This window comes from Chiloscyllium plagiosum, unplaced genomic scaffold (assembly GCF_037043375.1).
Source record: "Chiloscyllium plagiosum isolate Xiang-an unplaced genomic scaffold, Cpla_swu_hap1 HiC_scaffold_3, whole genome shotgun sequence".
In the NCBI taxonomy this organism is placed as follows: Eukaryota; Metazoa; Chordata; class Chondrichthyes; order Orectolobiformes; family Hemiscylliidae; genus Chiloscyllium; species Chiloscyllium plagiosum.
The window spans coordinates 128568984-128593368 of record NW_028270141.1 but is presented as its reverse complement, the minus strand read 5'-3'; the positions used below and the strand labels follow the sequence as shown (position 1 = coordinate 128593368).

The 24385-nt window shown below is 43.6% G+C and overlaps 1 protein-coding gene across 1 annotated transcript; it reads left to right on the top strand.

Moving 5' to 3' along the window:
• The first annotated feature begins 3481 nt into the window (after positions 1 to 3481).
• Positions 3482 to 23392, top strand: LOC148151341 (uncharacterized). Its single transcript, XM_087976389.1, has 4 exons — positions 3482 to 3654; positions 4947 to 5088; positions 10022 to 10196; positions 22208 to 23392. The coding sequence occupies exons 1-4, from the start codon at positions 3520 to 3522 to the stop codon at positions 22368 to 22370; spliced, it is 615 nt and encodes a 204-aa protein (XP_087832515.1). The 5' UTR covers positions 3482 to 3519; the 3' UTR covers positions 22371 to 23392.
• The last annotated feature ends 993 nt before the right edge of the window (positions 23393 to 24385 follow it).

The following is a 24385-nucleotide window of genomic DNA, read 5'->3' as shown; positions in this document are numbered from 1 at the left end:
GTGAAGGTGGGGGTGAAGGTAATAGGGCAGAGAGGAGGGTGGAGCAGACATGGAGGAAGGAAGATGGACAGGGAGGACAGTTCAAGAGGATGGTGCCAAGTTGGAGGTGGAAGCTGGGATAAGGTAGGGGGAGGGGAAACGAGGAAGCCGATGAAATTCACATTGATCCCGTGTGGTTGGAGGGTTCCAGGGTGAAAGATGAGGCGTTCTTTCTCCAGGTGTCGGGTGACCAGGGTTTGGCGGTGGAGCATTGTAAATGCCTGCGACTGCTCAGGTGAAATAAAAACCATTCAGAAGGGAGGGCAGAAATACAGGAACAGCAACTGGAATAAACAGGGCACAAAAATTGGTCAAAAAGCAAAGCATGCTGGGAATCCTGAGCCAAGACAGACATACAAGAGACAATTCTGCCCAGGGAAAGGTCCTTGCAAGATTTACGCTCGGATAATTGAAAACTGGAGAGGCACCAGAGCACATTACAAAGTGTGTCAAACAAACATCACAAGATGCATGGGACATGCCTCAGTAAGGCAGAAGACCAGGTGTGTATTCTGGGATGAAACCAGACTTCCAGGCCCAAGGCAGACACATCGAACGGGTCACTGTTAGCAAGCCATCGAGTACCATTAGCAGCATTTCAAGGTGATAAAACCAATTAGTTCGATTCCCCTGATTAGCAAGTCCTTGGAAGGTTCCACAAGGGAGCCAGGAGGGTATAAGAACCCGGCCTGGCAGGACTTGACCGGACCCCACTCTCCAGCCGACCTACAGGCAGGTCAGGACACAGCAGTGAGCAGAGCAGCTCACCCTCCGACCAGAGAGAGAATCAACTCATGAAGAGAGGTACAGACGGAACAATTCAACAGAGCAGCAAAAGGTCTGGGAAGTGTTTTAATATTCAAAGGAATTGGATCGTTAGAAATAGATTTGGTAAAATTGTCGAGTGTAGTTTTTCCCTTTGTTGTCTCAAATAAAATTGGGACTTGGCTGACTGACTGCAGTCTCATGCTGTGTTGTCCTTACCTGATACACGCTAAGGATCCTGGGTAAATAAATATTGTGTACACTGGTCGAGGAGTCTGCAGTCTCTTAGAAACACTCATTACTAGATAAAAGACATGGACTGTAGCAACTCAAGAACAGGGCTCACCACCATCTTCAGGCAAGAAGGAATGAGCAATAAAACCCACCTTGTCAGAATCTCCTGCACACCGAGAGGCAACAGGAAATACTGTGTGTCTGCAAAGTGAAATGACTGAACTGAAGTACTGTTGCGGGTTCAGGTTTTTTTAACATTTTTTATTTCTTCAATGTGAATGAAGAGCACTTGGACCACTCATATAAAGATAAATGCCAGCTCCACCCATTGCTCTGAAATACAGACCCTGTAAATGTACAGATGGACAATTGAAACTTAGCCTCAGGTCTGCCGTTTGGGTCTATCTTTCTTTCAGTGAATATTGTGTGGTCCTGATTTGACCAACATTTACACCATTGCTGTTCATGAGTGAGATACTGAGCTAATTTTATTACTTTGCATAAAGAAACATACACGTCACCATTTGGCCCATTTCACAATAATGTCTCCATGGCGATACATTTTAACGTTGAACCATGAGACATGCAAAGAAATATTGTTACGAGACATAAAGTGACTTCACCCACACCAGGACCAACCAAATCCCTGAATTTGACTAACTGCAAATTTTACAACATGAGACAGAAAATGTATCTGTAATTCCCCCAGGCTCTTTACTCCCTGGAACAGTGACAAACCTTGTGGTAAAACCTGAACCAAGCAGGAACGAGGAGGTGGGTGGTGGGTGGGAGAGTGATCCCACACGGCATGGGGTCACCACCTGAGATCCCTGGCATTGGGAAAGTGGTCCAGGAAAAGGTCTGGGAGAGATTACAACTGGGGAAGGGGAAGGGAAACCTGGAGCAGGGAGTGGGGAACAGATGGGAGTGGGAGCTGGAGTGACACTTGGACAGACCAGAGGGTGGGAATAGAGGGACAGTCTCGAGGGGTTGAATACCCTATTCTGCCACCTTTACTCAGAAAAAAACGTACAACACATTAAATCCTTACATTTAGCTGGGCCTAACCAACCAAAATGTGAAAATACACCAGGTTTGAGCTGACAGATCTCACAAGAGGAGTCACAGTCTCACTGCCTGTGTCAGTGGTTAGAATCACATCTGTTGGGCAGAAAAACATTTCGTTGTCGGAGTTTGGAAAATGCAGTCAGGGAGGGGAATGAGAAAAAGGCTGTAAAATTGGATTGAATGTCAGAGGGCTCCAGCACCAGGTTTACAGCAGATCAACAGTCAAAATTGATGAAGGCAATACTGAGAGATGGGTTCAACCCATCGGACCATCCCCACCCCAGAGGAAAATATTCATGGACGATTCCGAAGAAAGATAAAGATCAGAAAGGGGGAGTGATCCTCACCACGTTATGTTTACAGTTGTGCAGATGAGTCTTTTCACCAGGGTGGGGGAGTCGAGACCTCGAGGGTATAGGTTTAGGATGAGAGGGGGACAGATATAAAAGGGACCGAAGGGGCAATTTTTTCATGCCGAGGGTGGTGTGTCTATGGAATAAGCTGCCAGAGAAAGTTGTGGAGGCTGGTAAAAGGCATTTGGATGGGTATGTGAATAGGAAGGGTTTAGAGGGATACGGGCCAAGTGTTGGTAAATGGGACCTGACTAGATTGGGATATCTGGTCGGCATGGACTAGTTGGACCGAAGGGTCTGTTTCCGTGCTGTCCATTTCTATGACAGTGAAAGAGTGACCCCGCCAGAGTCAATGCCATGTGAACACTAATGCAGTGATAAACAGTGCCAGGGGAAGTGTACCCCAGTGACAGGCTGTGTCAGGAGCTGCATATCAGTGGGAGTAGTTTTGAAGTTGGGGGAGCAATCATTTTGCCAGTCTCAGCATATCTCAGGGAAGGAGGGAAAGACACAAACAGGATCTTTGTGAGATGCTCCAATCATTGGGCAGTGAACACCCCACCGGCCTTACCCTGCTACTGTCCATGGTCAGGGAGCAGAATAGCCCCCATGTCAAAGCTGAATGAAGGAAAAGCTGCAGGAAATGAAGATGTACAAAACTGAACCCCGAAGGTGAAATCATTTTCTCCTCATCACCAGTGACCGGGAAATTAATCTTCCAATCCAGTGGATTCCCAAACTGGGAAGAGTGACAACCCTGAGTATGTGAGTGGGTAGCATTACAGAAACAGCTTTCCCAAGTGTTCAGTGTTCCCTCGAGCCAGCACACAGAGAGTTAAGGATTTCTGAATCCATTGTAAAGTCAGAGCTAAGAGAAATTTCCATAATTAATCAGCTGGAATGTTCCTCCATCATGACGTTCCTTCCTAAGGATAAACTACATTCAAAATCATCCTCATCAAAGAGTATATAACGAGTGTAACTCTGTGCTCAAACTGCAGATCCACCTGAAGGTGCTGAGAGTCAGTCAGTGCGTTCACCAGTGATCTGAGAGAACACCATGATGCTGAGAATCTTCTTAACTGTGTCTGTCCTTTTTGGGCATCAAATTGCTGCACGGACAACAGAGCAGGAGGTGATCGACTTCTGTGACGGTGTTGACTGTCTCAAGCCAGAACAAGTCACCCAGGACACGGTCAGTATAGCTGAGAGTTTCCTCTGCTCTGTTGTGTTTGTACCAGTGGAAATTATTCCATGTTGTTTTTAGTCCCGAACCTGCAGTGCACCAACAGTGTACATCCCAACCCTGAACCATGAGGCTGGACTGAAATTACTCCTCGGGCCTCATTAACACTTTCCACATGAGCTGCCATCGTCTGCCTGGCTCTCACTGCCAGCTTGTGCAGTAAGAAGAATATCAGGGCTTCCATCTCCAGCAGCAGGTGAAGGGAGGGGTCAGTGTGCTCACAGAGAGGGGGCTGGTGGGGGACAACACAAGGACTTTAGAGGCAGGGAGCTCTCCTACTGCTCCTGTCTTCACTCAATCCAGCCCTGTTACTGAAAGGCAGTTCTGTCCTATATGGAAGAGGCCAAGTCTGGTTTTGAGAGAAATCCTCTGATTTCCAAGCCTGGAAAGACCCCTAATTCAAGGTTTTTTTAACTGAATTCAAATTCTATCATCTACCCTCGTGGGGTTCACTCCAGGTCTCCAGAACATGACCTGGCACTCTGGATTAATAGTGTCTCCATTAGAGAGGTGCTGGAAAAGCACGGCAGATCAGGCAGCATCAAGGAGCAGGAAAATTGACGTTTTGGGCAAAAGCCCTTCCTGATCAAGGGCTTTTGCCCGAAAGGTGGATTTTCCTGCTTCTCGGATCCTGCCTGACGTGCTGTGCCTTTCCAGCACCGCTCTAATCTAGACACTAGTTTCCAGCATCTGCAGTCCTCACTTTTGCCTCTCTGGATTAATAGCCTTGTGATAAATCCCATGAGGCCATCACCTGCCCCAATTCAGCAGGCTGTAAGTAATGGTGTTTTTATCCTTTCATTCAGTGAAGGTGTCACTGGCATGGCTGATATTTGTTGCCCATCCCTCATTCCTCAAGGCATTTTTCTGTTTAAATAATGTGTTAAAACACACAGAGAGATACACAACACCGGGACATGTGGTCATTAACGTTGGCTCAATGTCGAAGGGTTTCAATAACATTCTCTAAATGTTGCTATTGCAAACCCAAAGGGAAGGAGCAAGGTGAGTCTAACAGGACAACATGAAAGATGAAAGAGTGAGAGAGAAAGGGAATGAATCAGGAAATGCTGCTGTCAGGAATCCCATTAAAAACTTCAAACCCTGTTTCACGTTCAGTTGCTCCAGAACATGAAGACTCTTGCACACCTGAACACCTGGTCCAGTTCTTTCAGCATTGACAAACTTTGGTAGAAGTTCAGTTATATTAAACAGTAATACATATTTTACTCTCATTTTAGGATTATGATGAAATAGAATTTCTACACATTCAATGGGCTGAAACAGCAGTTCTTGTTTCGGAGTTGAAGACAGATTTGGAGAGAGGAATGGAAATCAGCCAGGATAAACTGTTCAATTATGCATTTTTTGGCAATGCTGATGGTATGTCAGATATTCCATCAAAGTAACAACAGAATATGAAATGACTTTTTACTCTTTCGCATTTCTTGCTTGATACGTTCTGCATTGACAAAGAATTACCTGTGCCGTGCCTGTGGGCGGCATGGCGGCACGGTGGCACAGTGGTTAGCACTGCTGCCTCACAGCGCCAGAGACCCAGGTTCAATTCCCGCCTCAGGCGACTGACTGTGTGGAGTTTGCACGTTCTCCCCGTGTCTGCGTGGGTTTCCTCCGGGGGCTCCGGTTTCCTCCCACAGTCCAAAGATGTGCAGGTCAGGTGTATTGGCCATGCTAAATTGCCTGTTGTGTTAGGTAAGGGGTAAATGTAGGGGTATGGGTGGGATACGCTTCGGTGGGTCGGTGTGGACTTGTTGGGCCGAAGGGCCTATTTCCACACTGTAATCTAATCTAATCTAATCTAATTCCACAAGGCTGTCACTATTCATCAAATTTAAAAATACATTTATTTCGTAAAGGAATTTTAAAAATATTTGAAAAAATATTATTATAAATAGCAAGATGAATGATTCAACCCTTTTCCCAACAATATCCTTGCATATTGACACTCAAACTCAGTAAAGTGTCACTCACATCTTCACTCTTTAATGTTTACTCAATCGATGAGGACACAAACGTTTGCAGGTGGCAACTTTCTGCACATCCACTAATTGTGATTCCCTCCATCTCTCCCAAAAACACACAGACTAACTTATTGACTTCTCTTTGACATTGAATACTTTGAGGCAGTTGACCAGCAGATTGCCTAAAACTAAGCTGCTATCTTGCTTTTAAACAGACTCAGAAGTGACATGACACCAGGGTATAGCCCAGCAGGTTTATTTGAAAGCACAAACTTTCAGAAAGCTGCTTCTTCGTCAGGTTCACCTGACATGTGATTCTGTCCTTGTCCACCCTAGTCCAACATCAGCACCTTCATGTCTTTCGAATAGAACCTCATTATGGCCCCTGGCCTCATTCTATAGATCATTACACAGTCTAAATTTTGTAAATTCTCCATTTAGAGTAGGTGAAGTTCTTTCATGAAAAGCTACAGCACCACCAAGTTGAAAAATAATGCATATCCGACCGTTAAGTGAGCAAGTTACCTTCAGAGAACTAAAAATGATAAAACAAATTCAAGTTGGCATTGGAATCCAAGTTTTTAAATCAGGTAAATCATGTATTATAAACTTTATTTGCAGGTATTGCTGGACTGTTAGGTTTGGACTGTTGGTAAGTGGAAGGAATTTCTGCCGTTCAAAAGACAAATCATGTTTAATTGACTTCATATAGACATTAGATTAGATTACTTACAGTGTGGAAACAGGCCCTTTGGCCCAACAAGTCCACACCGACCCGCCCAGACCCATTCCCCTACATTTTATCCCTTCACCTAACACTACGGGCAATTTAGCACAGCCAATTCACCTAACCTGCACACTTTTGGACTGTGGGAGGAAACCGGAGCATCCAGAGGAAACCCACGCAGACACGGGGAGAATGTGCAAACTCCACAGTCAATCGCCTGAGGCGGGAATTGAACCCAGGTTTCTGGCACTGTGAGGCAACAGTTCTAACCACTGTGCCACCGTGCCTGCCTCTGACCATTACCATTAGCTGGTAATGGTCAGAGGAATGAAACACATTTGATGTTTTATGTATCAAAATTTAAAAGGTGTATGACAAATTATTATGGAAAACACTGAGCAAAATTACAGATGTTGGTATTAAAGAGATTGGCAGCATTGAGACTCAATTGTTTGATGGAGAGAAAGCAGAAAGTAGTGTTAAACAGCTATTTCTCATACTCGAGGCAAGTATCATCCTCGAGCTCTGTGATGCAGTGGTAGTGTCTGCACCTCTCAGCTTGGAGATCCATCTTCAAGATCCTCTTGGGCCAGAGGTATATGATGACATCTCTGAACAGGTTGATTTGAAAATACCTAAAGCACCTTTCCCCAGAGATCAATATTGCACTTTCACAGAATGTTAATAATCTGGACTTGAGTGTATAAGGTGTAATTTCAACATTTACAAGTGATACAAAATAGTTGGGAAGTGAATATTTTTGTCAGTTATCAATGGGATGTTGACATCACTAGCCAGACCCAGTATTAATTTGCCTGTAAGGTCATTGCTGTAAGTCCGGCCAGATATGGATGAAGGACATTATTGAACCAGTTAAGTTTTTTTTTATACTGATCAATGGAGTTCATATGGTGATCGCTAGGACAATTTTTAAAATCCAAACTTTACTGAATTCAAAATTCCTCGGTCTCTCGTAATGGGATTTGAGCCAATGTTACCATAACCATAGCCTGGGTGGATTATTAGCCCAGTGATAACACCACATGCCCTTAACAGTAAGGAGGATTCAAACAGTAAAGTCAATTCAGGTTACGTGATACAATACTAACCAGGGGTGCAAGAACTAAGGCCGAGGATATTTGTGCTCAAGTCTTTGACTTTGTCATTTCACATTCAATTGAAATTCCACTGTTACTCAATCAACCCCATTATCCAGATAGCTATTCTCACACACCTTCACAGGTTAGCCCAGAAGATACAACTTTTACCCTTTACCTCCTCCCACCTTAGTTTCCAAAACTCCTACACTGCTGTCAGGTGAAGGGGAAGCATTTCTTGCATTGTCATATTCCCTTCTCACAATGTGATCAACTCCACATTGGAGAAATTCAACTCTGAGAAATCCATTGAATATTAAAATTGAACAGTATTATAAGAGCCCATTCAGCCCATCATGCCGGGGCCAGCTCTCTGAAGGAACAATTCACTAAATGCTACTTCTGCACTTTCTACTCATAGATCGGCACATTCTCCTGTTTCCAATTATAATCCAATTTCTGCATAAATATCTTTTTATTCACATTGGGAAACCTGTATGAGTGAATACAGTAAGCAGTTATGTATTATGCTATAGTTTAGAGAATCAGGGATTGATTTTGATAAGTAATGATGACATCCGTAGTTTAATGAAAAAGGAATTGGTTTAGCTGAGCGGATTTTCTGAAGTGTTCTTGGCTGAGGCCAGATGTGTAAATTGATTTCTCTCGAAAGAAGGAGAAGATAAAATTTAATGTGTGTGTGGGCGGGGGGGTGGGGTGGAAATAGAGAAAGGGATTCTCTCTGGTGCAAGTATCGTGCAGGGTGCTTTTGGAATAGGAAAATATTTTTGCCATATGTTTTGAAATCATCAAATGTATATTCTATGAAAATAATTTACTTTAACCTGCCTTAGTTTCAACTCTTCTGTATAATAATCTTCTGTTTTCTTTTAAAGGCAAATCTGCAAAATTCAATGTTCGCTTTTCTGTGAAAGACCAGCTCACGAAAACCAGAAACAATTCACAACATGATCTATCAACACATAATGCCACCTGAGATTTGACTTGTCCAGTCATAACATCAGCTGGCATCATAATATTTGGCTCTTTTGCAATATTTTTGAAATTGCTGGATTTAAGCGAGATCTATCTCTTTCTTTTAAAGTAACAACTCAGGTGTGGTTCAGGACATAAAACAGCTCCATTATGGTGACATTCATTCAATATAACTTGAAGATGGATTTGAATGTTGCTAAGAGCTTTCTTGAAATGAAAGCTCTAACAGTGGATTATTTGATGAAGACTAAAATTAGAGTTATAATTAGAAAAGTAAGATGTTCTCAAGATGAGATGGTTCAAGTTATTATTCAACAGTTAGCATTGTTTTCTCATTCATTTATGAGAATGTGGGCATTGCTGGCTATGCCAATTTTTATTGCTGGCTATGCCAGTTTTTATTGCTCATGTCGTATTGACCAGAGGGCAGTTAAGAGTCAACCACTATTCTGTCAATCTAGAATTGCATATAGACCAGATTAGGTAAGGACAGCAGTTTTCTTTTCAAAAGGGGAATTCTGAATGAGATGGGTATTTCCGACCAATGGCATGGTCATCATTAGAATTTGAATTCCATTCATTTTTTCCATCATGAACTCACACTCTACCACAGGATATTATCTAGCTGTCTGGATTAATACACAAGCAATAATACCATTAGACCATCACATCCCCAATTAGAAGAAAGAAAAATGAAAATATAATGTCATAGGTGAAATTAGCAAAGCTCAAGTTAGAAATGATAGGCCTTCAGTTTGAAGACAAACAGAAATAAGGGAAAGAGAATCAGAAAAATTGAAATGGAATGGGAGGAATTCTTAAAAGAAAATTAGAATGGAGAAGGTGGTAAAACGTGCAAGTGAGAACGAGGAAACCTTGGATCCCCAATTATACAGGGAACTTGGACAACTGGATTTAGTCAAAGAAAAGCTTCAACGAAGAATGAAGAAGGAAGGAGGGAGGAGCTTGGAGGATGATTCTTGTCCCAAAGAGGGATTTGATTTAACCAAGAATCTACACATAGTGCTGAAATTTACTGAAGGTAGAATCAAAAGCTCTTTTACCCCATTTGAAAAGGTTGTTAAACAGAAGATGTGACTCAGAGAGGTCCAGACCTTAACGGGACAAAGTAATTTGGAAGGTACAGCTCTGACTGTGTATGCCAGATTGTCAGAAGAACAAGTGGAGTAGAACTGCAGAGTACAGCACAGTCAATGATGCAATGCTCAATATTTAGAAGCTTGTGCCTGAAGCTTATTAATTAAAATTTAGGATTGCAAGAAAGAAACCTAAATAGATATTTGTTAAATTTTCAAAAAGCAATGCAATGCTGTGGTATCAGTGGTTTAGCTGTGAGGAGTTGAACGACTGTCTCCTGTTCCCAGTTTGTATGTTTATGTGCACATATGTTCATACATGATATAGAATTCACTGTCTGAAATAGTGGTGCAAGCAACTTCAGCAACAATATTGAAAGATAAACATGTAAATAACAGTGTTTTCTTTATCTGCAGAAACAATTGTTCCTTTAACTGCACCTTGGGGACTTGCCGGATACTTGGTAAATCAAACATTTCCAGAGACAGTCTATATCGGTGTTGGCATTGTTCCTGAAGTCAGAAGTATGCCTGAACCTACAGATCAAAACATTAAATTAAAAGAATTAACTCCAGGTCACTACTTTGTCAAGTGAGTTTTGATGCTGAAATATTGTGATTAATGTTTCTTTATGTCACCATCATTCCAGTCTGGGTCAGACTGAGATTAACAGGTCCATTCAGTCACACTGGGACATTGGTCAATGTGAATAGAGTTGTGGATTGGTTCATTTCTCACAATCTGCAACTCCACCTCCTGACAACACAGCCAGTCCTCCACATTCACATTACTCCAGCTCACAAGAAGCTGGCTCCTCGATTCTAAAAGTCTCATCTGCAACATGTTTAACATTTTTCACAGAACACTTCCACTTCATTTGAACAAAGGGACTTTGGAGTAGGAGTAAGTCTTTCAGATCCTTTAGACTGCTTCACCCTTCTAGGTAATGGCAGATCATCCACTTCAGTGGAATTTTACCACAATATTCCCATATGTCTTGACGTCATTACTATCTTGAAGTGCATCAATATCTGTCTAGATCATACTCAGTGACTGAGCTTCCACGGTTCAGAAGGCAGCATTCCAGAATCAATAGTACTTTGAAGATTTGAGAATAAAAGCCAATATCCCCACATCTCTCTACCCACCTTCACCTCACTGGGATGTGAATAATCAGAGTCCCAGGGAATTTCAAATGTCATCCATCAATTTCTCCAACATCATTTCTTTACTGTGACATTTTCCTTTCAACTTCTCATTCTCACTGGCCTCTGTATCTCAGTCATTTTCCAGACATTTTTTTGGTCTTGCTTCGTGCCAAACACAAGATAATAATTTAGCTTCGGTGGATTACTTCTTTGAGATTGAGCAAGAGACTGTTGGCCTTAACACCATGCCACAAAGCTCTTAGAGTCATACAGTCATAGAGATGTACAGCATGGAAACAAAACCTTCGGTCCAACCCGTCCATGCCGACCAGATATTCCAACCCAATCTAGTCCCACCTGCCAGCACTGGCCCATATCCCTCCAAACCCTTCCTATTCATATACCCATCCCAATGCCTCTTAAATGTTGCAATTGTACCAGCCTCCACTACTTCCTCTGGCAGCTCATTCCATACACGTACCACCCTTAGGTCTCTTTTATATCTTTCCCCTCTCACCCTGAACCTATGCCCTCTCGTTCTGGACCCCCCCACCCTGGAGAAAAGACTTTGCCTATTTACTCTATCCATGCCCCTCATAATTTTGTAAACCTCTATAAGGTCACCCCTCAGCCTCGACGCTCCAAGGAAAACAGTCCCAGTCTGCTCAGCCTCTCCCATAGCTCAAATCCTCCAACCCTGGCAACATCCTTGTAAATCTTTTCTGAACCCTTTCAAGTTTCACAACATCTTTCCAATAGGAAGGAGACCAGAATTGCGCCAATATTCCAACAGTGGCCTAACCAATGTCCTGTACAGCTGCAATATGACCTCCCAACCCCTGTACTCAATACTCTGACCAATAAAGGAAAGCATACCAAACGCCTTCTTCACTATCTTATCTACTTGCGACTCCACTTTCAAGGAGCTATGAACCTGCACTCCAAGGTCACTTTGTTCAGCAACACTCCCTAGGATCTTACCATTAAGTATATAAATCCTGCTAAGATTTGCTTTCCAAAAATGCAGCACCTCGCATTTATCTGAATTAAACTCCATCTGCCACTTCTCAGCTCATTGGCCCATCTGGTCAAGATCCTGTTGTAATTTGAGCTAACCCTCTTCGTTGTCCACTACACCTCCAATTTTGGTGTCATCTGCAAACTTACGAACTGTACCTCTTATGCTCGCATCCAAATCAATTATGTAAATGACAAAAAGTAGAGGCCCCAGCACCGATCCTTGTGGCACTCCACTGGTCACAGGTCTCCAGTCTGAAAAACAACCCTCCACCACCACCCTCTGTCTTCTACCTTTGAGCCAGTTCTGTATCCAAATGGCTAGTTCACCCCGTACTCCATGAGATCTAACCTTGCTCATCAGTTTCCCATGGTGTGGTGAAACGGTTAAAAATTATGTCCCAATACATGTGTGAATCTAACCGGAATGGAGGTGTTGCTTAGTCCCGTGTGAATCTTATTACACACCTCCCCGTGTGAATCTTCTTATCTGTATGTAACCAGAATGGAATGTGTTTTTTAGCCTTGCTCTGCTGTTCACATGAATGTTTATATCTGGAAAAGAGTATATCAGCTGGAAAAGTCTCCAGTTCGGTAGAGTCTGCTCCGGGGTTACGTTTAACCGCCGAGCGTGGGTTGTTGGCAACCGCTCTACGAGAACTGACGGCTCCCAGTTCCGGTAACATGTAGAGTGAGTATAAGCCAGACCCGTTGTAAGTATGAGACCTGGTTGTGGCGACGCTGCGGGGAATAAAATGCTCATATTCTAGCAGACTCGCCTCTTGGTCGTTTGTTCTGTGTCAGACTACTCTCCTACGAACCTGACCTTGAGAATTTTTTAAAACATTTTGGCGCTGCGAGCAGGGTCAATCGCAATTGAGGAGAGATTTTGATACAGAACAATGTTTTGGAAAAAGACTAAGAAACCAGAAGAACAAACTGTGGAGGTCCCGACCGTCCCGGGATGGCATGGACCGTGGCATGACGTGGCAGTTTGTTTGAGAAATGGTGGGGGGCGACCGGAGGAACCCCAGGGTCACTGCTGTCCACCCTTGAGAGGATCCCAGTCCTGCCGAAGAACCCCTTGCCTGGGGTACAGCGGAGGATGTGGGCATGTCCAAAAAGCTGAAGCGGAGTTAACAGAATTGAATGGGATTGAACTGAACTGAACTGAGTGGAACTGAACTGAATTGAACTGAAGTGAATCAAATTGAACGGAACAAAATGGAACTGAGCTAAATTGAATTGAAATGGACGGAACTGAATTGAACACAATTGAATTGAACTGAACAGACCTGAACTAAGCTGAATTGAACTACACTGAATTGACTGAACTGAAATTAACTGAAACGAATTGAACTGAATTAAGCATAATGTAACACATGTATTGGGCCAAGCAGTGGAATGTGGTGAAATGGTTAAAAATTATGTCCCAATACATGTGTGAATCTAACCGGAATGGAGGTGTTGCTTAGTCCCGTGTGAATCTTATTACACACCTCCCCGTGTGAATCTTCTTATCTGTATGTAACCAGAATGGAATGTGTTTTTTAGCCTTGCTCTGCTGTTCACATGAATGTTTATATCTGGAAAAGAGTATATCAGCTGGAAAAGTCTCCAGTTCGGTAGAGTCTGCTCCGGGGTTACGTTTAACCGCCGAGCGTGGGTTGTTGGCAACCGCTCTACGAGAACTGACGGCTCCCAGTTCCGGTAACATGTAGAGTGAGTATAAGCCAGACCCGTTGTAAGTATGAGACCTGGTTGTGGCGACGCTGCGGGGAATAAAATGCTCATATTCTAGCAGACTCGCCTCTTGGTCGTTTGTTCTGTGTCAGACTACTCTCCTACGAACCTGACCTTGAGAATTTTTTAAAACATTTTGGCGCTGCGAGCAGGGTCAATCGCAATTGAGGAGAGATTTTGATACAGAACAATGTTTTGGAAAAAGACTAAGAAACCAGAAGAACAAACTGTGGAGGTCCCGACCGTCCCGGGATGGCATGGACCGTGGCATGACGTGGCAGTTTGTTTGAGAAATGGTGGGGGGCGACCGGAGGAACCCCAGGGTCGCTGCTGTCCACCCTTGAGAGGATCCCAGTCCTGCCGAAGAACCCCTTGCCTGGGGTACAGCGGAGGATGTGGGCATGTCCAAAAAGCTGAAGCGGAGTTAACAGAATTGAATGGGATTGAACTGAACTGAACTGAGTGGAACTGAACTGAATTGAACTGAAGTGAATCAAATTGAACGGAACAAAATGGAACTGAGCTAAATTGAATTGAAATGGACGGAACTGAATTGAACACAATTGAATTGAACTGAACAGACCTGAACTGAGCTGAATTGAACTACACTGAATTGACTGAACTGAAATTAACTGAAACGAATTGAACTGAATTAAGCATAATGTAACACATGTATTGGGCCAAGCAGTGGAATGTGGTGAAACGGTTAAAAATTATGTCCCAATACATGTGTGAATCTAACCGGAATGGAGGTGTTGCTTAGTCCCGTGTGAATCTTATTACACACCTCCCCGTGTGAATCTTCTTATCTGTATGTAACCAGAATGGAATGTGTTTTTTAGCCTTGCTCTGCTGTTCACATGAATGTTTATATCTGGAAAAGAGTATATCAGCTGGAAAAGTCTCCAGTTCGGTAGAGTCTGCTCCGGGGTTACGTTTAACCGCCGAGCGTGGGTTGTTGGCAACCGCTCTACAAGAACTGACGGCTCCCAGTTCCGGTAACATGTAGAGTGAGTATAAGCCAGACCCGTTGTGAGTATGAGACCTGGTTGTGGTGACGCTGCGGGGAATAAAATGCTCATATTCTAGCAGACTCGCCTCTTGGTCGTTTGTTCTGTGTCAGACTACTCTCCTACGAACCTGACCTTGAGAATTTTTTAAAACACATGGGGAACCTTGTCAAACGCCTTACTGATGAAGTCCATATAGATCATGTCTACTGCTCTGCCCTCATCAATCCTCTTTGTTACTTCTTCAAAAAACTCAATCAAGTTTGTGAGACATGATTTCCCCCGCACAAGGCCATGTTGACTATTCTAATCAGTCCTTGCCTTTCCAAATACATGTACATCCTGTTCCTCAGGATTCCCTCCAACAACTTGCCCACCACCGAGGTCAGGCTCACTGGTCTATAGTTCCCTGGCTTGTCCTTACCGCCCTTCTTAAACAGTGGCACCACGTTTGGCAACCTCCAGTCTTCCGGCACCTCACCTGTGACTATCTATGATACCAATACCTCAGCAAGAGGCCCAGCAATCACGTCTCTGGCTTCCCACAAAGTTCTCGGTACACCTGATCAGGTCCTGGGGATTTATCCACCTTTAACGGTTTCAAGACATCCAGCAGTTTCTCCTCTGTAATCTGGACATTTTGCAAGATGTCACCATCTATTTCCCTATAGTCTATATCTTCCATATCCTTTTCCACAGTAAATACTGATGCAAAATATTCATTTAGTATCCCCCCCATTTTCTGTGGCTCCACACAAAGGCTGCCTTGCTGATCTTTGAGGGGCGCTATTCTCTCCCTAGCTACCCTTTTGTCCTTAATGTATTTGTAAAAACTCTTTGGATTCTCCTTAATTCTATTTGCCGCAGCTATCTCATGTTGTCTTTCTTGGGAAATGTACCTATCAAAACAAAAGAGTGTGATGTTGAAGGTTCTGAGATGTCAGGGTGGGCATGTGCCATTCTTGACGTGGGTTGGCAGAAGGTGGTAACATTTTTAGGGCAGGAAACTGTCCGCAGCAATTTCAGCACAGCAAGATTCCACGAGCAGTCCCATGAGTAACATTCGCACAGTACCGAAAAAGTATTAAACTTTCCCTATAGCCTGAGAGGAAGACAGTCACTCCTTCAGGAATTTTCAGTGATTTGAAAATCACTGTCTGACAAGATCCTTTTGTGAATCAGACCTTGTAGCAGAAAGGATATTTTTGATGGATTTGTTTTTCAAAGGGTGCAGTTCTAATAGATGCAGTTGTAAATCATTAGCTCACAATTGAATGGAGGTGATCAGTGTATCGCCCACAGACTGGAGAGCTGATAAGAGCCCCACATCAGCTCTCTCAGGGAAAGCTTGCTGCATTCAGTGACCCTCAAGCACTGCTGGCTCCTGGCTGCTGAGGCACTGTACCTGAGAGGCCGAGCATCAGCACTGACTCCCAGGCTGATAGGTCTGTGATACCAGGTAGAGGATCACAGAACTGTGTTGGGGGTGTGGAGTGGGTGAGGTGGGTCAGCAGAAAGGGCAGGTGTCGGAGTCTCTCTCATGGCTAGATCCTGATGGTGGTTTATTTTTTATTCATTCCTGGGATGTGACTTGTCCTATCTCTAGTTGCCCTGGAGATGGCGGTGGTGAGTTGTCCTCTTGAACTGTTGCAGTCCTGCTGTCAGGAAGGCAGTTCCAGATACTTGATCCACTGACACTGACGGCACAATGATATATTACCAAATCAGGATTGTGTGTGGTTTGGAGGGGATCTTGCGGGCGGTGATATTCTCATGTACTTACTGCCCCTGACCTTCTCGATGGTAGAGGGCAGAGTTTTAGGCCATAAGACCATAAGACATCGGAGCAGAAATTAGGCCATTTGGCCCATAGCTCAGCCATTCAACCATGGTTGATAAGTTTCTCAACTCCATTATTCTGCTTTCTCATGATAACCTTTGATCCCCTTGGCAATCAAGAACCTATCGATCTCAGTCTCAAATATACTCAATGACCTGGCCTCTACAGCCTTTGGTGACAATGAATTCCATAGATTCACCATGCTCTAGCTGAAGACATTTCTCCTCATCTCTGTTCTAAAGGATCTTCCCTTTACTCTGAAGCTGTGCCTTTGGATCCTAGTCTCTCCTGCTCATGGAAGCAACTTCCCTACGTCCACTTTGTCCAGGCCGTTCAGTATTCTGTAAGTTTCAATTAGATCCCCCTTCATCCTTCTAAATTCCATCGAGTATCGACCCAGGGTAATAAAACATTCTTCATATGTTAAGCTTTTCATTCCTGGGACCATTCTCATTAACCTCCTCTGGACCCCTCCAAGGCCAATACATTCTTCCTGAGGTACGGGGGCCAAAGCTGCTCACATTACTCTAAATGTGGTCTGACATTTAGAGCCTCGGAAGTATATCCCTGCTTTTATATTCTAGTCCTTTCCAAATAAATGCCAAGATTGTATTTGCCTTCCTAAAAACCTGCAAATTTACCTTAAGAGAATCCTGGATGAGAACTCCCAAGTCCCTATGCACTTCAGATTTTTGAATCTTCTCCCCATTTAGAAAATAGTTTATGTCTCTGTTCTTCTGGCCAATGTGCATGATCTCACACTTTTCCAAGCTGTACACCATCTGCACTTTTTTTGCCCACTCTCTTAACCGATCCAGATCAGTCTGCAGCCTCCCTGCCTTCTCAATGATGCCTGTCCCTCTACCTATCATTATATCATCTGCACATTTAGCCAGAATACCTCAGTTCCTTCATCAGATCATTAATGTATAAAGTGAAAAGTTGTAGTCCCAACACAGTGCCTTGAGGAACACTACTAGTCACTGGCTGACATCCTGAGAAGAACTCTTTTTATCCCCACTCTCTGCTTTCTGCCAGACAGCCAATCTTCTATCCATGCTAGCACCTTGCCTCTGACACCACGGGCCCTTGTCTTACTCAGTAGCCTCCTGTGTGGCACCTTGTCAAAGGCCTTCTGGAAGTCCAAGTAGATAACATCCATTGGCTCCCCTTGGTCTAACTCGTGCATTACCTCCTCAAAGAATTCAAACAGATTTGTCAGGTGTGACCTTCTCTTGATGCAACCTTGCTGATTTTGCCCTATTTCATCATACACTTCCAAGTATTGAGAAATTTCATCCTTCACAATGGATTCCATAATCTTAACAACGATCAAGATCAGACTAATCAGCCTGTAATTTCCCCTCTTTTGTCGTACTCCCTTTTTAAATAAGGGAGTTACATTAGCAATTTTCCAGTCCTCTGGGACCCTTCCTGACTCCAGTGATTCCTGGAAGATCACCATTAATGTCTCCACTATCTCTTCAGCTGTCTCTTTCTGGGGTGTGGTCCATCTGGTCCAGATTATTTCTCCCCAATCAAACCTTCCAAATTTCCCAGCACCTTCTCCTTGGTGACGGCCACCATACTCACCTCTGACTCTCTGGAATTTTTGGGATGTTACTCGTGTCTTCCACCATGAAGACTGATGTAAAATACTTATTCAGTTCCTCCACTATTTCTTTGTTCCCCATTACCACTTCTCCAGCCTTGTTTTCCAGCAACCCAATGTCTATTTTGCCTCTCTTTTGCCCTTTAGGTATCTGAAGAAATTCTTGCAATCTTCTTTTATATTACTGGCTAGCTTATGGTCATAGTCGATATTCTCCTTCCTTATTTCTTTTATCGTTGTCCTCTATTGGTTTTTGTAAGCTTCCCAATTCTCTGGGTTCCCACTGCTGTTCACCGCATTGTATGCTTTCTCTTTTGCTTTTATGCTGTCCCTGACTTCTCGTGTCAGCCATGGTTGCCTCAACCTCTGAGTTCTCCTTACTTGTCATTTTTTTCATACTTTTCCTTGCAGTTGAATCCACCTCCAGTGGTGTTAACCTGCTGCTTTGTTTCCCACTGGCCTTGGTACTTCTTTCTCCTCGGGATGAATTTTTACTGTATCCCAGAAACTCTTGCTGTTGCTGTGCCACTGCCTTTCTTGCTGGGCTCCTCTTCTAGTCCATTCTGGTCAGTTCCTCTCCACGCCTCTGTAGTTGCCTTTATTGAGCTATAATACCGTTTCATCTGATTCCACCTTCTCCCTCTCTAATTGCAGAGTAATTTCTATCATATTATGGTCACTGCCTCCTAAGGGTTCCTTCACCTTAAGCTCCCTTATCAAGTCTGCCTCATTGCGTATCAATAAATTCAGAAAAACCGTTCTCTAGTGGGCTCCACCACAAGCTGCTCCAAAAAGCCATCTCATAAACATTGTTCAAATTCCCTCTCTTACAATCCACTACCAACCTGATTTTCCCAGTCCACCTGCATATTGAAGTCCCCGTGATCATTGTAACCTTGCCTTTCTTATATGCCTTTTCTATCTCCTAGTGTATCGTGCGCTCCACATCCTGACTACTGTTTGGAGGCCTGTACATAACTCCCATTCTGGTTTTTTTACCTTTGTGGTTCCTCAATTCTAGACATATTATACATCATCCGACCCGACATCGTTTCTTGCTCTTGATTTAATTTCATTTCTTATTCATAGGGCAACACCACCCCCCCCGTCCATTTGCCTGTCTTTTCTATAGGATGCATATCCTTGGATATTTAGCTCCCAGTCCTGATCCCTTTGCAGCCACGTCTCCGTGATGCCCACCACAGCATACCTGCCAATTGTGATCTGCAACACAAGCTTATTTACCTTATTCCGTATACTGTGTGCATTTAGATATACCTTCAGTCCTGTATTTACCATCCCTCTTCTCATTGTTATTCGTTTATTCAGTGTGTTTGAAGTTTGATACCTGACCCTTTCCAAACACCGTGTCCTATTTTGTGTTCTGGAGACTTTAATAATTGCTTCTGAGTTCTCCTTACTTGTCATTTTTTTCATACTTTTCCATGCAGTTGAATCCACCTCCAGTGATGTTAACCTGCTGCTTTGTTTCCCACTGGCCTTGATACTTCTTTAAGTTTTACCCTTCGCTTTCCCCCAACTTTCTAATTTGTTGACCACCCTATTTACCTTTCTCTAGAGAATATTAGTCCCAGCTCGGTTCAGGTAGAGACCATCCCAATGGTACAGATCCCTCCTGTTCCAATACCGATGCCTGCGCCCATGAAAAGGAACCCCTCTTTCCCACATCACTCTTTTAGCCACGTGATTACTTCCTTTGTTCCTGTTTCCCGATGCCAATCTGCACGTGGCTCAGATGGTAATCCAGAGATTATAACCCTTGAGGACCTGTTCTTTAATTTAGATCCTACTTTCCAATAATCCCTAAACTGATCCTCTTCCTTCATCGAGACAATGTTGATTGTCCCAACGTGGACCACAAAAATTGGATCCTTCTCCTCCCTCTCCAATATCCTTTCAAGCCGGTCAGAGGTGGCCCTTACAGTGGCACCAGGCAGGCAACATACCATGCAGTTCTCTCTATCCTGCTTACAAAGGATGCTATCTATTCCCCTAATTCTCGAATCCCCTACAATTACCACTAGTCTTTTTGCTCCCCCCTCTTGAATGGCCTCCTCTATCACAATGCCATGGTCAGCTGGCTCACCCTCCCCACAGCCCTGTTCCTCATCTACACAGACAGCAAGTACCTCATGCACCTTGTACAAAGTCAAGAGCTGAGGCTCATCTGTCTGAATACAGGACCCTCCTATCTGCCTCACTTGCAGTCACACACTGCTGTCCCTGTCCCTTACCAAATTTGTGATACTTAATCTACCAGGTGTGACTGCCTCCTGAAACACAACGTCAAGGTAACTCTCCCCCTCCCTGATGTGCCGTAGTGTTTGAAGCTCACATTTCAGCTCATTAATTCTGAGCCAAAGTTCCTTGAGCAACCAACATTTGCTGCAGATGTGGTCAATACAGCTCGCAAAGGGATCAGCCAGCTCCCACATCATACAGCTACAGCACATCACCTGCCCAGCCAGCTCGACTTAATTAATTTATTAGTTAGTTATGCCGTGTTATTTTTTCAAATTTGGGACAGATTCCCTACCCGCCAATCAGGTCACAGCCCTCCTGTGATATCCCTTTTTCAGTTTGAGTTCAGTTACTTCACGGGTTCCTCCTGGAAGTTAATGCCAAAGGAGCAAGGTGATTCGTGACATGGTAGATAGTACACACTGTGCCACTGTGCATTGGTGAAGGGAGCGAATATTGAAGGTGGTGGAAAAGGTGCCAGTCAAGTGGGCTGCAATGTCCTGGATGGTGGTGAGATTCTTGAGTGATTTTGCAGCTTTACCTATCCAAGCAGGTGGTGTGTAGTCTATCACATTCCTGACCTATGCCTTGTCAGTGTGGACAGGCTTCAGTGAGATATTACATTGTACCTTGTAGATGGTGCACATTGCTACCATAGTGTGTCAGTGTTAGAGGGAGACACAGCCAAAGCAGCTGAATTCTAGGCCTGAGCTAAGAGTGACTGCACTTGCCAATAAGGCTGTGTTGGAACAAATGTGGCTTTAAGGAGTTCGAGCAAAACTGGAATCAATGGGAACTGGGAAGGATATCGGTTGGTTGGAGACATACCTGACACTTGCTCATGAATGACCTCTCTCTTTAACAGGAGTTGCTCAAACTGTGACAAATGACTTTCACACCACATAAGTGTCAGACAATTGTAACACAGAGTCTAACCATCACCCCCTGATATTCAATGGCATAATCAGTGAATGCACCATATCAGTGACTGCAGATACAACATAAACATTCAACTCTTCTGCCATTTCTCAGTTCATCATTATCAATTCTCCTAAATCTGCCTGCAATTGAATCACTTTTGATATAGCCAAAATGTCATTTTGACTTATCTTTCAAGTTTTTGCAATTCATTTATGTGTTTTTGATGGATTACAGACATATTCAATTCTCCTCTTCCTGATGACTTTCTTATTTGTCCTTTATGGAAATTTCTAGAAAGAGCTCTCTCTGCAACTTTTCAAGGGCATTCATGTATTTGCTAAAATGGCCACAATGCTCAAATTGGGGCCGTTCCAGGTTTTCATGGAGGCTCAGGGTCGCACGGTGGTTCAGTGGTTAGCACTACTGCCTCACAACGCCAGGCACCCGGGTTTGATTCCAGCCTCAGGTGACTGTCTGCGTGGAGTCTGCACATTCTCCCAGTGTCTGCGTGGGTTTCCTCTAGGTGCTCCGGTTTCCTCCCACAGTCCAGAAATATGAAGATTAGGTGAAATGGTCATGCTAAATTTCCAATAGTGTTCAGGGATGTGTAGGTTAGGTGCATTAGTCAGGGGTAAATGTAGGATAATAGGTTAGGGAAATGGGTCTGGGTAAGTTACTTTTCAGAGGGGTCGGTTTGGACTTGTAAGGCCAAACGGTCTGTTTCCACAATATAGGGATTCTATAAAAATGAAAGGCTTCCCTGATTCAGTGATCAATCATCTAATTATATGATACCATTTTCTTTATTAGTCAGTCTCTCACTAAGATTTCTCTGACTGTGCCCCATGTAATGTTGAGAACACTTTACTTGCTATGGGACTGTCTATTCTGCTCATCGATTGATTCTGTTCCTGTAATCACAATGGAGGGTTCTCAATGGGCTGAAAGACTGACTCCTATTCCTATTGTCCTGTTAATCTACTCTGATCTAGACAGGTTTTGTCATGAGGAATGAGAATTAAATGCCTATACGCTTAATTCTGTTGCAGGACATTTCATGAGAAATATGAATGGGAAGAATATAAAGAACTGGTGCTGGACTTCTTGAAGGAACTGGAAGAAGAAAAAGGAACATTTGAATGGAAATTTGTTATCATTTGGTATAATAAAGGTGGACTAACGCAAATATGGTTTAGACAGGAATCAGAATGAAATTTTTCTGGTTGATTCTGTTACCATTATAATACTGAACAGTGAGATGCTGAATTCTAAAATCTGTTTTATCTTCCCCAAACTACAAATTGAATTAACCTAGAGTACTGTGCATAACTTGGGTCGCCTTACCTAGAGAAAGATACACTCTTATACTTACCTTCCAGTGAATGCAGTGACTGGTCATTATAATTCTTTATAATCGGGATTTCTTGTCAAATCTAAATTTTTGGTCAGTGTTTCAGATTCATTTCTAACTAACCACCTCTGTGGGGCATTGGTGACATCAATTTAAGGTCGTTTTATGGCATGTACAAAGGGTTAAATTCAATTGTACATGGGGAGCTGGATCCTTCACTGGGAAGCAGGGATTTGATTTCCTTTTCTCTAATCTTATTTGAAATGAATGCATTGTGCACGGCCTGAGACAGGGATGGTCCTGGTGATAGATTATGCTTCTGTTTAATCTCAATCATGCTGGGTCAGAAGGTTTCATGTTGATGTGGTCAGAGCTCATTGACAGTGGGAGGGATTACAGAGCCTGGTTGTTTGAGATTGGTCAGTGCTGGAACTGCCCTTTGGAGTATTCCTATATGGAATGGATTCGTAAACCATCAATACTCATTGTTGTGCTCCTTTTGTAATGATGTCCCACCTTCATCTGAAAGTTAGTGACACGTAAGAATCAGTCAGCTTTGTGCTGTTGTGTCTGAGGTCAGAGGTTTCACTTGTTGAACTCTGCAGAACAAGGGGAGGGGGCAGGATAGTGGGAGCTTGCATTGAGGCTCAGGACCAGCAAGGGTAAGTGAGAGGAGGAAGAGGGATGTGGACCGGAGTCTGGAGGAGGGTGAGGGCCTTGCAAACAGTAACATCGGACACACAGAGTATTCTAAATACATGAGGAATGCATCCCCAGTCACATTGTGGGTACTTTACATTTGAACTGGAACCAACAAGAATGAAGAGAGTGGAAGTGGGGGACACTGTGGTTACTGCCATCAGGAACACCAGGCCAGGGTGAAAATTCCTCACTCCCCATCAAAGATAATCGTTTGGCAGAAATTGAAGTCACCATTTGACAGATAACAAATGGGAAAACCACAGGAAGAGAGGAGATTCGAGCAGAGATTTCCAAATTGGAGAAGCAGAGCTGAATATCAGCTGTTCCTGAAAATCTGGGGCAAAGCAATCCCTGTCAATCCTAGGGATGGCACCATCACCTCCATCTCCAAGAAAGGAGCAAGAGGTTGGTGGGAACGACCGAGGAGTCTCCCCACTCTCCATCACCAAGAAGATCATCGCCAGTGAGGGAGGAAATCTTTCCTGAAAACATGTGTGCCTTTCACTGCTCACCAACTTCAAGAGGAAAGCCAGGAACAACACGAACCACTCTACATGACCAAGCACTCTACATGACCTTCACCAATGTGAATGAGGCTTTCAATTCAGGCTGGCCGTTCAATCAAATTCATCAAAATTCTCCATCTCCTCTGTGGCAAGATATCAGTGTCAGTCCTCGCCAACAATATGACAGAATCCTTTGGGGTTAAGCAGGGATGGGTCAACAGCCCATCCTTTCCTCCACCTTCATTGCCTCCATTCCCCATCTTGTCAAGAACAGGCTTCTCATCGCTGTGGACATTTTTTTGGGGACAGGAAAAAACTTTTCAACTGGTTGAAATCAACAAAGAAATGAACCCCCACAGTACGCTGATGACAATTGGCATTTCTGCTCTCTTGGAAGAGAATCTTCATGCACTCTCAAGAAAGCTCTAATCCTTTTCCAGCCCTTCCCGGATCAAGCTCCAGCCAATTCCTCTGTTAAGATCAACAGAGAAATCCTCCCAAACCTGAAACATTTCCCTTACCTGGGAAGCTATCTCTCATCTAAGGCTGATATTGATGCAGAGATTCAACATCACATCCAATCTGAGAGAATCATCTTTGACACTTTGGGATGAAAGCCGTTAATGACCATGATATTCGTGTTGATACCAAGACCCTTGAGTATATGG